Source organism: Coregonus lavaretus (assembly GCF_964263955.1).
Source record: "Coregonus lavaretus genome assembly, chromosome: 11".
Classification (NCBI taxonomy): domain Eukaryota; kingdom Metazoa; phylum Chordata; class Actinopteri; order Salmoniformes; family Salmonidae; genus Coregonus; species Coregonus lavaretus.
In genome coordinates, this window is record NC_139998.1 from 360,854 (window position 1) to 376,103 (window position 15,250).

Below are 15,250 nucleotides of genomic sequence, written 5' to 3' on the forward strand. Positions count from 1 at the left end.
CTGCTCCAGTCCCAGGCCTAGCTCTAGAAGAGCACCCCCTAATAGAGGGTGGGCTGATAGCGAAGGACCTGGGGCACATCCTTACTGTCCTGAAGTATAGGCTGGACCGATACAGAAGAGTCCCTGTGGTCGCCACATGCCTCACCGGGGAGGAATACACGCGCCAGTGGCAGGAGAGGGGTAAGAAGGAGAGGGCAGAGGAGAAAGAGCGTCGGGCAGCCCTCAGAACACAGAGGGCACAGGAGAGGGCTGCCTGGATGAGACCATTGGCTCCATCGCCTCTGCAGGACCCCCTGCTGGAACCACTCCTGACAGCTGTATCACCACTGCCAGTGCCTCCCAGTGTGCAACACCTGTAGGAGCCGCCGCAGTCCCCAGCTGCAGAAGGCCACGTGCCTACTCTCCCGGCCACACCGTCGTCGGCCCCTCAACCCCACCATTACAAACACCAGCTCCTCCAAGCCATCTTCAGCGGTTTTGTCCATCACCACCACGATGCACACCACCCACCCTGTCTGTCATCGCCAACACGGCCTCATCTGGACCAACTGCCTCCTCAGTCTCCCCTGGTCACACCACCATAGCAGCCTCGTCTGGTGTCCCTGGCCCCTTGCAATTTGAATACTGCCACCTCCACAGGTAAACACATGTTAAATTACGAACAAATGACTGTTTGTTATCTGTTTTATAAAAGAGCAATGTAAACAAAATAATCTCTCTTTACATCTCTACAGTACATAGCACCAGCCCTCAAGTCATCTCCACCTCCTCTAAAACCTCTACAGCTTCCTATTGATGTAAAAAAGTTGAAAAGGGTTTTCATGAAACATGCTCTGTCTAACAGTACTTTTTCTCAAACTGCAGCACAGAAAAGGAAAAGAAAAGCTCCACCAGTCACGCCACCCATGGCACCACTCTCAGGTACTTCATCTGTTTTTCTCTCTCTCTTTTATAAAAGAAGACCACCTGCTGTGCTCGGTGCGTGGAGCATGATCCGCCTGCAAGCTCCTCTCAGGAGTGTAGATCCGAGGTGCCATGGTTGTGCTGTGACTTCTGCCAGCACTGGTTCCACTGCAGGTGTGTGCAGTGGGATCAAGAGGTAGCGGTGGAGCTGGATTATTATTGTGATTTTTGTGACAATATAAGGATGGAGGTCGAGATTTAATTGTTTGTTTTGTTTGTGGTCATATTAAGTTATTTATTTGTATAAAAACATAAATGTCTATAATATAATATATATATATTTATTGAACCACTCTTGTGTATTTCTTCCTTTAGTTTCCAAGTGCATCTCTGCAACAATCTCCGACAGTGTTTTCATTGTTTATGTCAATGAACAAAACTGAAATTAAAGTTTTATTTGATTTAAGTTATTCATACTCATATTTTAGAATTCAACTGTTATCTACTTTCTCAAAACATAAGATGAATCTGTCAAACAAATGATGAGACATTACTTGGTTACAACACTGAATATGTTGGTGAAGAACCATTTTTTTTATCGTCCACAGGAGGGCGCACTGGGCTACGCAATGAAAAGTTGACAGGCAAGTCATAATTTTTTACCGGAAGGCTAGCCAACTAGTCAAACACTTCCGGTACGAATTTAAATGGCTATATATTGTAATTGAACAGAATAGTAAGGTGGCCAATAACCGGGAGCCGTATGCCGATAGTATGGGACATATTTTTTTGCTAAACCGCTTATCAAAAAGCTGATAATAGTAGTATTTCCACTGAAATGTCAAACTTGCTAATTGCTAACCCGTTAGCTAACATTTTGACACCACCAATAATCACATAACATTGATGGCTTGATCACAAGATAACACTGTTGAAGGCTATGCATTTTTTTAACGCTGTTGAATATGCCGAGAATACGGGGTTCCACGCTACGTTTCCTCGTCTTCTTTTTTTTGTCATACTACCTTTAGCTAGTAAGTAGCTAGCTAACATAAGAGTGCTTGTGCTAGCTAGGTTACTTTCTAAGCTAAGCTAACGTTAGCTAATTTAGGTTTGTCTGCCCATGTGTATTATCGCGAGCTAGTTAGTAGCGTATCAATCGTGTGTCAGCCGTTGATTGCTAACGTACGTTAGCTAAAAGCTAGCTGCTGTAATGGCTATGGAGATAATCCATTTTGTCACACGTCGTAGCTACTTGTAGTAGTTGCAGGGTCTTGATAAAATGGGTTAATGGTTATGGTTAATCGTCTAGATTCTTCTTTTAACAGATGTGGCCGCTCAGAGAATAGAATTAGTAACATGCAAAGAAGGACCACACAAGGGTGATTCCAGGAAATATGACCAAGACATTTGCACGGCAAAAGACAGGAAGTCATCAACCAGTGTCCCAGTGTTGAAGACATGAAAGACAGATGGCCTGCTCTGTTTAGAAGCCTCTCAGGTGAGTTAGCAGGCAAAAAAAGAAAATGACAAATGATAAGTCTTTACTATGACAAACATCTTTGTTATGAGCCCTGCTTGATGATATTTCAGTATTTGTCTTTCAGATCAATTAACAATTCCACAGGCTCACAACAAAGCATCTTGAGGCAAGGTTGGAGACAGATTGCGGGTCATGCTGGATGGTAAAGTATCCTCAGGAAAAATGCACTGTTTTGTATTTAGCTGGCTGATGTTCGGTGCTGCAATTTAAGCCACAGGCCCTGCTGTGCTACCCAAGCATTGTACACCTTTTGCTAATATAGGATACTTGGATCGGTGATTTCATAGATTTCACATGCACGGATTGAATCCAATGAGATCAATGATTTTATTCTATATCAGGGTCATGATGTGAGTTCAGTGAGGAATTATTGTTCAGCTTTACTGGAGGTGGCCTCATTAAAGACTACCATGTGGGGCCAATAAAGCATTTTCACCCATGAATATTCGATCACGTGTGTGTGTGTGTGTGTGTGTGTGTGTGTGTGTGTGTGTGTGTGTGTGTGTGTGTGTGTGTGTGTGTGTGTGTGTGTGTGTGTGAGAGAGAGAGAGGGAGAGAATGTTCACTGCAATCTGATAACAAATAAGGGCATGTCGTAATCCAGGTGGAATAAAATGTGTTCCCCACATTGACAGAATGTCTGTATTTGTGTCTTATTTATTTTACAGAAAGCTGAGGGGGGACATTTCCTGCAAGACCTTGCACAACATGTAAAGGAAATCTATGCGATCAACAAGGAGGGTGCCGTGGCAAGTGACAGCCCTCAAGAACAAATGACTGTCTTAAGCAGAATGACAGGCCAGAGGACAATTGTCATAGACTGAATGTCAGGGTTACTTTGTAAAACCTTCGTAGTTAAACGCTTTGGAACTCTTCTCTCCCTTCATTTTATCTGGTAGCAGGTCAGGAACGGTGTCCTCTACCACAGGCCCGCTTGTTGTTGGTGAAGTCGCCTGGGGCACAGAATCTGTGTTGGGACCAACCTCTGCCTATCGGGGGATGGTCACCGAGAGGCGGGGCTCGAGCACATTGCGGTCTGGGACCCATCCCCGATGGGCCCGTGGCGGTCATCTAGGCTAAAGAGGTTAGAGGGTAAGGAAGACACGTTTATTCTGCAAGGTGTGTTTTAAAGGGTCACTACCACAGTATTTTCCATTGTGTTTTTGTATACAAAAGATAGAAAATAGGTGTTTTTAATGAAGGATGTCATTGTAAAATGTAATGTCTATTTAGTTCCCATACAGTTGTGGTTTGAAATTCAGATTTTTGAATCCGTTGTACCATTTTGAGGTTTCATCAAGGTACACACCTTTTACCACTGGTATTTTGACAATTCTACCATCAATCAATCAATGAAGTGGATTTATAAAGCCCTTTTTATATCAAAAGATGTCACAAAGTGTTATACAGAAACCCAGCCTAAAACCCCACACAGCAAGCGATGCAGATGTAGAAGCGCGGTGGCTAGGAAAAACTCCCTAGAAAGGCACAAACCTAGAGAACAACCAGGCTCTGAGGGGTGGCCGGTGCCCTTCTGCCTGTTCCGGGTGGAGATTATAACAGTATGTGGCCATTAAGGGCACATTTTTCTCCAAGATGTTAAAACGTTCATAGATGACCAGCAGGGTCAAATAATAAGCACAGTGGTTGTAGAGGTTGCAACAGGTCAGTCAGTACATCAGGAGTAAATGTCACTTGGCTTTTCATAGGTGGCCATTTAGAGGTTGAAATAGCATCAGGTGTGGTACCAGGGTCTGTCTGCACAGTATGGTTGTTATGACATCACAATGCTACCTGCATCACTGATGGTCTACCTACAAAACCTTGTAGTTTATTTTAAACAGATTTCTATTGGGAACTGTTGAAAAAAGGTGCAACTCCAACATTAATGGGTTAAAGGAAAAATTACCAAAGTAATAAAGGTGGCATCCATCAGCAGTGCTCGTGAACAGAGAAATGTTATAGGAACAAACGAGTAAAAGTGTTCCGATTTTTGGGGTTGTCACATCTTTCATTGTTTTGGCCTTGTAGGCAACATTGTAGTTTGAAAAATATCCCACAGTGCAAACACGAGCTATTTGAGCCTCCACTTCAGTAGTTATCCATGGTTACTATGATAATATTTTGTTCCCCATGACGTCTATGGTGTTGAAGCTCCATTGTATCTCTCATAAGTAATGGTTCTGCCCACAGAGATCCTATACTAGTTAATGTTCTAGTTCCTATTTCTACAGTTTTGCCTACCTGCAGCAATCAGGACTTACCTGCAGTGTTGATTGCAATAACGTAATTTGTCAACTCAAATTGCAAACCGTTGATGTTTAAATAAATGGATTCCCGGTGTCCGGATACCTTTTCTCTTAAGGGATCTGATTGAGTGAATTCAAAGTAAAAATGTGAACCTTTTCTGAGTTGATCTAAATGAATATATCATGTAACATTGAGTACATAATAGGATGAATCATTCAGGTAAAATAACACAATGTCATGGATCTATTCGAGTTGAATCAACGTAATATAATCCTTTTTACTTCTATCATCTTTACTCAATGTATTTTACCACATCTAAACAACTTACTCAAGCTTATCTACTCATAAAAACAAGCAAAAATATCTACTCAATAATATGACGTGTGCTTTTGTTGACTGTAATAGTTTGAGTACATTCCACAAAGTAATTTTTTACAGTGTATCTAAAGACATGTTTGTTGTGGTGATGCACTTTTTCTTTGACGTTGAACTTGCATTGAACAGACAAATCCATTTCGTTACAACCCTTTTGTAGTATGACTTAGGAATATATGTTGATGATCCTAATGTCTATGCTTGAATAGTGATTGGTTGTTGGTGAAATATTGCTGAGAACCCATCATTTCCTGACCTTTTTTGACTATTGAGCAATTCAGAAACATTTGTTTTGCTATTGGATTCATAATGCTCACCTGGACAAGTAATTTGTGAAAACCAGAGTCCAGCAGTTGGCATTAAAGCGATCAAACCAAGTCATCCTAATAGTCTAGTATTAGCCTAAAGCAGGGTTTCACAAACTCGGGCCAAGTTTTGGGAGTTTTTGCCCTAGCACTACACAGCAGATTCGAATAATCAACTCATCATCATCAAGCTGGGATTATTAGAATCAGCTGTGGAGTGCTAGGGCAAAACGTAAAACGCGCACCCCTTGGGGACCCCAGGACCGCGACTGGGAAACGCTGGGCTAAAGAGCTAATACTAAAAGGGACTCTGATGTGCGCACACATTGGCAGTACCCAAGTTTAACCACAAGATGTCCTCTGTGCTCCACTGTAAAGTTTTGGCCTCTGCATGAGTCTCTCAGCAGCACTGCAACATAGGACTTTCAAAGTAGTTGGCATGCAATGTTTTTTCTTGACTGCATGCAAGGCTTTACACACAACTAATAGTGTCAATTATTCATCTGAAAACAATTCTTGTTACTATTCGGCCTATATTATCACTTGTTTCTTTTTCCCCTCCTTTGTAAAGCATTTTACTGTGCTACTATAGTCCAAAGGAAGTGGATGATGCCAGATGGTTGTATATACACACACACACACACACACACACACAAACATTGAAGCTAGACTTCAGGCAACTAAAAGGTGCAATACGTAGCTTTTAGACGTGTTAGTGAACAACATACATGTTGGGTAATGTAGAGGTGCGTGTATAAATGGAACAATTATGCCTTTTTGGATGGAAATATGGAGGTGGCTCTTAAAAGAGCATTTTGGGGATTTTGGAGATCAGGTCCAAACCCGCTACCATGGTGTTACAAGCGCCACGCTCTACCCACTGAGCCACATCAAATAAAAACAAAATTCACATCTTATATACTGCCACAAAAAATAACACTAAATACACCTCAGGGGAGCACCTTCCCTCCCCTTTTTACCCAACCAAAAAAACACACCCTCACACCTTCCTCCCTACCTCTCTATACTAACCCTAAACACCCCTTCCATCTCTCCCGAGCAGCATGCTGCCCCCACTTCTTCTCCTCTCCCTTCATCCTCATTTGAGTTTGTTCTGTCGTTTCTGGATGATTAAATTGAAATTGCAACCAACTTTCTATGGCTTGTTTTAGATATAGTGATATTTGAGAGATTATTTCATTTCAAATAACTGAAAGTGAGAGGTTGTAATCTGAATAAAGGGGTAAAATGCCATTATTGAACATGTGGTGATTAGAACACAAGATTTCACTCTTGACTTTGGCGACTATTATTGCGCAACAGTGTCCTGTTGCCTGCGCGCAGTGTACTATTGGCATCGTTTGCCCTAGCAGGCTAGCATTAGATTAGAGCATAAGATTTTACTCTTGACTTTGGTGACTATTATTGCGCATAAAGGGCTGGCAGTGTACTGTTGCGCGCACAGTGTGCTTTTGCCTGCGCGCAGTGTGCAGTTGCGTCCGCACAGTGTACTATTGGCCTCGTTTGCCATAGCAAGCTAGCATTAGATTAGAACATTTCACTCTTGACTTCGGCGTCTATTATTGCGCGTAAAGGCCGGCAGTGTACTATTGTTTTGGGCGCGCAGTGTATTATTGCGGGTGCACGCAAAGTGTATTGTTCTGGACACGCAGTGTACTGTTTTGAAGCAAAATATCCTTTCTGATAGCCGACAGAGGAGGCCTCTGCAACGGGCCAATCGGGGTGGTGGAGAGATGGGGTCCAATCAGCAGATGCCACTGTCGGCTTTATACATTTCACATGGGCATTTCGTGGCTATAATCCGACTATCTAAGAAGGAAGCTAGCGCCATGGCCAGAACCAAGCAATCCGCTCGCAAATCCACCCGTGGCAAAGCCTACAGGTTGCAGCTCGCCGCCAAGGCTGTGCGCAGGAGCGCTTCCCCGTTACAGGCCCGGCACCGTGTCTCAGAGAGATCCGTCGTTACCAAAGGTCCACTGAGCTGCCCACAATGTGCCCTTCCAGTGCTTGTGGGAAAAAAATCGGCCAGATCTTCAAGACCGACCTGCGCTTCAAGAGCACCACTGTGATGGCCCTGTAGGAGGCTAGCGAGGCTTACCTGGTCGGTCTGTTTGAGGACACCAAATTGTGTGCCATCCACGCAAAGAGGGTGACCATCGTGCCATAGGACATTAGGGTGGCCCGCCTTATTCGCAGAGAGTGCGGGTAAATTATGACCTGATCTCCAAAATCCCACCTCCTTATTTCCATCAAAAAGGCACAATTTATCTATTTATTCGTGGTCCTCTGTAGCTCAATTGGTAGAGCATGGCGCTCGTAATGCCAGGGTTGTGGGTTTGATCCCCGGGATGAAAAAATGTATGCGCACATGACTGTACGTCGCTTTGCATAAAAGCGTCTGCTAAATGGCTTATTATATACGCGCACCTCTACATTTCTCACCATGTATGTTGTTAACTAACCCATCTAAAAGCTACGTATTGCACGTTTTACTTGCCTGAGGCGTTGAAATAAAAGGCATCAATCCAAATGGATTATCTACAATAGTCAAAGTTGCATGGCAGGCCGAAAAACTCCAACCAAACAATTGGCCAAATCAGGAAGGACAAAGGAAGGCTCGGCGCATGCATTTCTGAAATGTATAGTAACTCTGCCCAGTTGGCAAGGGATATTTCCCGTTTGAGGGAATTCTGACATGCTAAAGGCACAGTTCAGGACACCCCTCATCCAATAGACCCCAGCAACTTCATTTAGGATACTCGTTACGGTATAGGGGATGCATTTGTTACATACCGTACGTCTCTGATCTGGTCAATATCAGCATTTTGCTCTACTTACTGTGAAGTTAAATCATATTAGTCATCATCATAACATTAGTACATCACAGTATATATCATCCCCCCTTGTCAGAGTGCTGTGTGTGGATGAGTGAAAGGAATCAAGCGCAGGAACCAGGATGACTTCAACAGTCTTTAGTAATGTCCAACACATGAACAATGAGTCGCCAACCCAACCGGGTGGCGCAAACAACTCCGCACAAACACAGTGCGTAAAAACAAGAAAAGCGCACGCAGTGCGAACTCTCGAAAAACAACAACGAGAGATATACAAACTCCTCTGAGGCAGGCTGACAATAAACAATCACGCATAACACCTGACCCAAACAAACAAAACTAAATAGGGAACATAATCAAACACAAACAAGGGACAGGTGTTACAAAGAGACAAAACCAAACGAACATGAAACATAGAACGGTGGCAGCTAGTACTCCGGAGACGACGACCGCCGAAGCCTGCCCGAACAAGGAAGAGGAGCAGCCTCGGCCGAAACCGTGACACCCCTCCTGTAATTCTCACAGAAACCCCTTTATTTCAACACTTTCCCTGGACGTCCCTAGTCTTGCTCAACAAAAAATGTAATCTGTCATTTCTACTTTTTAAGTCACTGTAACAAAATGATTTTTGAGGTGCATTGATGTAATATTTTGTCATTGAGTAAAAGTTATATAGGCTATATAATGTAATTAAATCTAGAAACATATTGTATATACATATACCAGTAGGGGAGCCTATAGATAAATAATGCACTTGTCACGTACGTTAAGAGACGGGTCGGACCAAGGTGCAGCGTGAAAGGCGTACATGCTTATTTAACTAATAAACACACGACACAGTAACCAAAATAACAAACTTAACCGTGACTATCCAAAGGGCTAACACTCAAGCCTAAACAGGAACACAACAAGATCCCACAACACAGGCAGGAAAATTGGCTGCCTAAGTATGATCCCCAATCAGAGACAACGAGCGACAGCTGCCTCTGATTGGGAACCACACCCGGCCAAACATAGAAGTACAAACATAGAATCTAAACTCACATGATATTCACACCCTGACCAAACTAACTAGAGTTCTATCGGTCAGGGCGTGACAGCACTTGGTTCGAGAGAAAAGTTGCAATCCGTTTTTTTAAAAATAGTACAATTTAAAGGGAGTATGTTAGGGTCAATTACTGAAAAATTTTAACACTTCAGGGGTCATTTTGGAGCCAAACGCAGCCTTCTTGTAAAGGTTGTGTTTTTGTTGAAGACCAAAAAAAGTATTAATTTGTCCCACTTCTTTCCCCTGAGGATAGTCAGTATGCAAATATCTAAATCTTACCAAACATTGTTTTTTTTGGTGCAGTCAGAAAATAGACATTTGCCTTAAGGGGGGCGTTTTCCCCCCAAGTTACCCTCATTTTATACTTCACAAACATACATTTTCATGATGTAGTGTTCCAAATCTGCAGTAGACAAACAAATCTGTAGGTTAACACCAAACGGTTAAGAGGTTATGAATTCAGAGCAGTTGGATTAAGTAACAGTCGCATACATTCTAACAAATGAAAAATATCCTATCAAAAGTCATGGGAGCATTGCATTGTGGAAAGCAATTACTTTATAAGAAAATGTATTGCAATGTGAAGCATGCATTTCTAGATGACACACTGATTACGTTTGGTGAAAAAGTAACTGTATGATTTGGTGTGCTCTACTTGAAAATGTGCTTAGAGTTTTGAAACCACTGCCTATTTGATGATTTGTTGTTGTTTTACGATGATGGCTCTCTGTGGCCATGGTGAATAGTACTTCTGATCCTGTAGGTGGCGCTAAAACCCCTCCCTATATGACTTGAATGATGAGGTGACTTATTACTTATTGCTCCTAATGAATTTAAGGCCAGTGTTGGCAACATTACATTACTTCTGATCCAGCAGGTGGCAAGGAAAGCCCTGCCTATATGACTTGACTGACCAGTTAGTTGACTGACTCCTTATAGCTCCTAATGATTTTAAGCAGCGTGTTGGCAACATTACTTCTGGTCCAACAGGTGGAGGGGAAATCCCTCCCTATATGAGTTGACTTATTCCTTTGAGCTCCCAAATAGGGTTAGAGTTAAGGTAAGGGGTTTGTGGTTAAGGCTAGGTTTTGAATAGGATTGTGTTTTAGGCCTGTGCACTGGAAAGCAAACTTTCTGACCTATCTCCTATTCATCCCCCTCCCTGTAATAACACATCTGTTATTTTGAATGTAATACTACTCTAATGTTATTGGTCACATACAATGTCCTCAGAGCCTGAGGAAGAGTCAGAGGGAGGAGAATCCTGGTGTTCAGGGGCCTCAGGAGGGTCACGGTCGGTGGCGGCCGGACTGGATGACCCAGACCTGGGAGCGTCAGCTGGATCACCTGACCGGGCTGCCGCAGAGGTGGAGGATGAGGCGACTGGCGGAGGTGGGTCGGGGACGTTGAGAGTGGGGTCCTCATCCTCCGCCTCCTGAAATCCCTCATCCTCCAATGGTCCCTCGGTGGCGTCAGCCTCGTCCGGAGTGTCAGGGTCCAAGCTGATGGCCTGCAGCACTTTGTTGGTCTGAGCGTACAGGTACTCAAGACCAATGAGTTCCCCTGCGATGTAGTGGGAGAGCACACAAAGCTTAATGACATAAAAATGCATCACACGTTTACACAAACCTATGACATGATCAACGTACCTCTGTACACGCCAGGCTTGGTGAAGTCCTCAACCTGACCTGAGCCATGCACCCTTTGAATGAGCTGGTTGAGGGAATGCTGCAGGTGGCCACTGTAGCAGGGCAGAGGCTAATTCTGTCGTTCCACCTCGCCAGTCCATCCAGGAGGAAGGCCTGGAAATGCATTCCATTGGCACTGGTGCCTAAGAGTAGAATAATGGGTGATGAGAAGGTGAACACAACTCACTTTAGTGTCAATGATTTTACTGGTAACATTTCAAAATGATAGTTCTATAGTTGTAATTACCTGGGATGAACCGGTTGAGGTGGAGGTGGTACCACTCCAGAGATGTGGAGCTGCGTGTGTAGCAATACACCGGCAGCTTCACTCCGCCCTTGGTGATTGGCTCGCCGGTGTCTGTGTACAACTGTACACCGGGAGGGTCTTGGATGCAGCTCAGGTGACGCCACTGCTCTTGCCAGATTGCATGGATGCGGACGGGGTCCAGCAGCGGAATGCCCAGGGTGTCATGCCCCTTCTCAATGTTGAAGGTCCCCAGCGTGTCCATGAGGAGGAGTTCCGTCTCTACAGCTCCATGCGTACGGCAACGGCAGTGAAGAGTCATCTCCCACCTCCCCAAGTGGCTGTAGACCTCTGCGTCAGTAAGGCCAACCATTCACTGCTTCCCCAGCTCGGACCGCTTGGCCTCCAGCAGTTGACGGACATCTCCTGCATCCCATTCAAAAATGCAGGACGACAGCTGCCGCATGAAGGCCCTATGCAGCTGGTGGCTTTCGGTGGTGACACCTGCTACAAACCGCTGCAGCAGATGCCAGATGTCAAGACGAACCACCAGCTGGTCCCATTCAGGAAACATGGCAGCTGTCTTCGTTCCACCAAAGCTGGAGCAACAGTCCCGGTCCACGTACATGAGCTGGGGGGGTGGTACCCCAGCGAGTTGGTACCACTTCATAAGGCCCTCACCCTCACCAGCAGTGAGGACACACTTGTGGACCTGCCCGTGTTCATTCCCCACGTTTGTGGCCCAGGCAGCCATGTCCGAAGTGTAACCGCCAAGCTTCTTGGTCACCTGTCAAGAGAGTGAGGGTGGGAGAGAGTGAGCGTCAGTGGGATGCGGAGGGATGAAATGATGGTATACTTTCAATATGGTGTGACAAAAGTGTTACCTTCCTTCTTCGTGGAGTCCATCTTTAAGATGGACCTGAAGACAGAGGTGACCCTGGCCTTCACCTCATCAACCCACGACAGCACATCCATGCTGTACACTGTCAGCAGCCAGACGGGTGAGGACCACAAAATCCTGAATTCCAGAGGTCTCTTAAAGAAATCAGCTGGATCAACACCCCCCCTGTCTTTCTGTAGTCTCTCCAACACTTCTAGATCAACTACTGGAGATGGGAGTAGCCATGATGGATTTACAGGAATAACTACCGTTGGACTAAACTCCCTTCCATACAGTCCCATCTCCTTCGCCTGGGTATTACCCACCAACCCAAAGCTTGTGTTCGGTCTTCGCTCATGTTCCCAGCATGCCTGTAAAATCCCTTTCGCAGGATGAGACACCCCATGTCCTTGTAGGTTGATCCAGTAATTCATTGCCAGCTGCTGTCTCCTAATCTGCAATGGCATATCCCCCATCTCCACCTGTAATGCAGCCACTGGGGACGTCCAAAATGCCCCACTACATATTCTGAGTCCTTGCCCCTGTATGACATCTAGCCTTTCCAGTGAGGTCCGGCCTGCCGAACCATATGCTATACTTCCATAGTCTATTACAGATCGGATCAATGCAACATACATGGTCTTCAATGAGGAACACCCAGCCCCCCACTCCTTCCCCGTCAGACACCGCATCACATTTAGCACCTTCTTACAATTTCCCACCACTCTCTCAATGTGTTCTGCCCAGGTCAGTCTAGTATCAAAGTATACCCCAAAGAACCTGAAGGCCACCACCCTCTCCAAGTTTATCCCATATAACCTCAAGCATACCTCATCTCCCACCTTCCTCTTACTAAAGAACACTGTTTGAGTTCTCTACAGAGAACCTGAATCCCCACATTAATGCCCACCGCTCTACCTCATCAATTGCTTCCTGTACCTTCCTGACTATGTATGGCACATTTCTTCACCTCTTCCATAAGTCACCATCATCTGCAAATATCAACCTCCCTATATCCGGCTGTACCTGAGAGTAAACAACACAAAAATTCATTGATGCCCTTCCAGACTCCTTCTGCCTACCCAAGGACGTCAGAGGACAAAAATCAGTTAACCACTTAACTGAGGAACTCAATTTAACCTTGCGCAATACCCTAGATGCAGTTGCACCCCTAAAAACGAAAAACATTTGTCATAAGAAACTAGCTCCCTGGTATACAGAAAATACCCGAGCTTTGAAGCAAGCTTCCAGGAAATTGGAACGGAAATGGCGCCACACCAAACTGGAAGTCTTCCGACTAGCTTGGAAAGACAGTACCGTGCAGTACCGAAGAGCCCTCACTGCTGCTCGATCATCCTACTTTTCCAACTTAATCGAGGAAAATAAGAACAATCCAACATTTCTTTTTGATACTGTTGCAAAGCTAACTAAAAAGCAGCATTCCCCAAGAGAGGATGGCTTTCACTTCAGCAGTGATAAATTCATGAACCTCTTTGAGGAAAAGATCATGACCATTAGAAAGCAAATTACGGACTCCTCTTTGAATCTGCGTATTCCTCCAGGGCTTAGCTGTCCTGGATCTGCACAGCTCTGCGAGGGCCTGGGATCGGGAGAGACACTTAAGTGTTTTAGTACTATATCTCTTGACACAATGATGAAAATAATCATGGCCTCTAAACCTTCAAGCTGCATACTGGATCCTATTCCTACTAAACTGCTGAAGGAGCTGCTTCCTGTGCTTGGCCCTCCTATGTTGAACATAATAAACAGCTCTCTATCCACCGGATGTGTACCAAACTCACTAAAAGTGGCAGTGATAAAGCCTCTCTTGAAAAAGCCAAACCTTGACCCGGAAAATATAAAAAACTATCGGCCTATATCGAATCTTCCATTCCTCTCAAAAATTTTAGAAAAAGCTGTTGCGCAGCAACTCACTGCCTTTCTGAAGACAAACAATGTATACGAAATGCTTCAGTCTGGTTTTAGACCCCATCATAGCACTGAGACTGCACTTGTGAAGGTGGTAAATGACCTTTTAATGGCGTCAGACCGAGGCTCTGCATCTGTCCTCGTGCTACTAGACCTTAGTGCTGCCTTTGACACCATCGATCACCACATTCTTTTGGAGAGACTGGAAACCCAAATTGGTCTACACGGACAAGTTCTGGCCTGGTTTAGATCCTACCTGTCGGAAAGATATCAGTTTGTCTCTGTGAATGGTCTGTCCTCCGACAAATCAGCTGTACATTTCGGTGTTCCTCAAGGTTCCGTTTTAGGACCACTATTGTTTTCACTATATATTTTACCTCTTGGGGATGTTATTCGAAAACATAATGTTAACTTTCACTGCTATGCGGATGACACACAGCTGTACATTTCAATGAAGCATGGTGAAGCCCCAAAATTGCCCTCGCTAGAAGCCTGTGTTTCAGACATAAGGAAGTGGATGGCTGAAAACTTTTTACTTTTAAACTCGGACAAAACAGAGATGCTTGTTCTAGGTCCCAAGAAACAAAGAGATCTTCTGTTAAATCTGACAATTCATCTTGATGGTTGTAAAGTCGTCTCAAATAAAACTGTGAAGGACCTAGGCGTTACTCTTGACCCTGATCTCTCTTTTGACGAACATATCAAGACTGTTTCAAGGACAGCTTTTTTCCATCTACGTAACATTGCAAAAATCAGAAATTTTCTGTCCAAAAATGATGCAGAAAAATTAATCCATGCATTTGTTACTTCTAGGTTAGACTACTGCAATGCTCTATTTTCCGGCTACCCGGATAAAGCACTAAATAAACTTCAGTTAGTGCTAAATACGGCTGCTAGAATCCTGACTAGAACCAAGAAATTTGATCATATTACTCCAGTGCTAGCTTCCCTACACTGGCTTCCTGTTAAGGCAAGGGCTGATTTCAAGGTTTTACTGTTAACCTATAAAGCGTTACATGGGCTTGCTCCTACCTATCTTTCCGAGTTGGTCCTGCCGTACATACCAATACGTACGCTACGGTCACAAGACGCAGGCCTCCTAATTGTCCCTAGAATTTCTAAGCAAACAGCGGGAGGCAGGGCTTTCTCCTATAGATCTCCATTTTTATGGAACAGTCTGCCTACCCATGTGAGAGACGCAGACTCGGTCTCAACCTTTAAGTCTTTACT

General features: G+C 44.4%; 1 protein-coding gene across 1 annotated transcript; it reads right to left on the reverse strand.

Moving 5' to 3' along the window:
• Positions 1-8,354: 8,354 nt before the first annotated feature.
• LOC311137152 (uncharacterized protein) lies at positions 8,355-13,194 on the reverse strand. The gene is made up of 4 exons (XM_084171505.1): positions 12,096-13,194; positions 11,215-11,998; positions 10,929-11,110; positions 8,355-10,842 (listed from the first exon to the last, which is right to left on the reverse strand). The coding sequence occupies exons 2-4, from the start codon at positions 11,582-11,584 to the stop codon at positions 10,459-10,461; spliced, it is 936 nt and encodes a 311-aa protein (XP_084027631.1). The 5' UTR covers positions 11,585-11,998; positions 12,096-13,194; the 3' UTR covers positions 8,355-10,458.
• Positions 13,195-15,250: the final 2,056 nt, after the last annotated feature.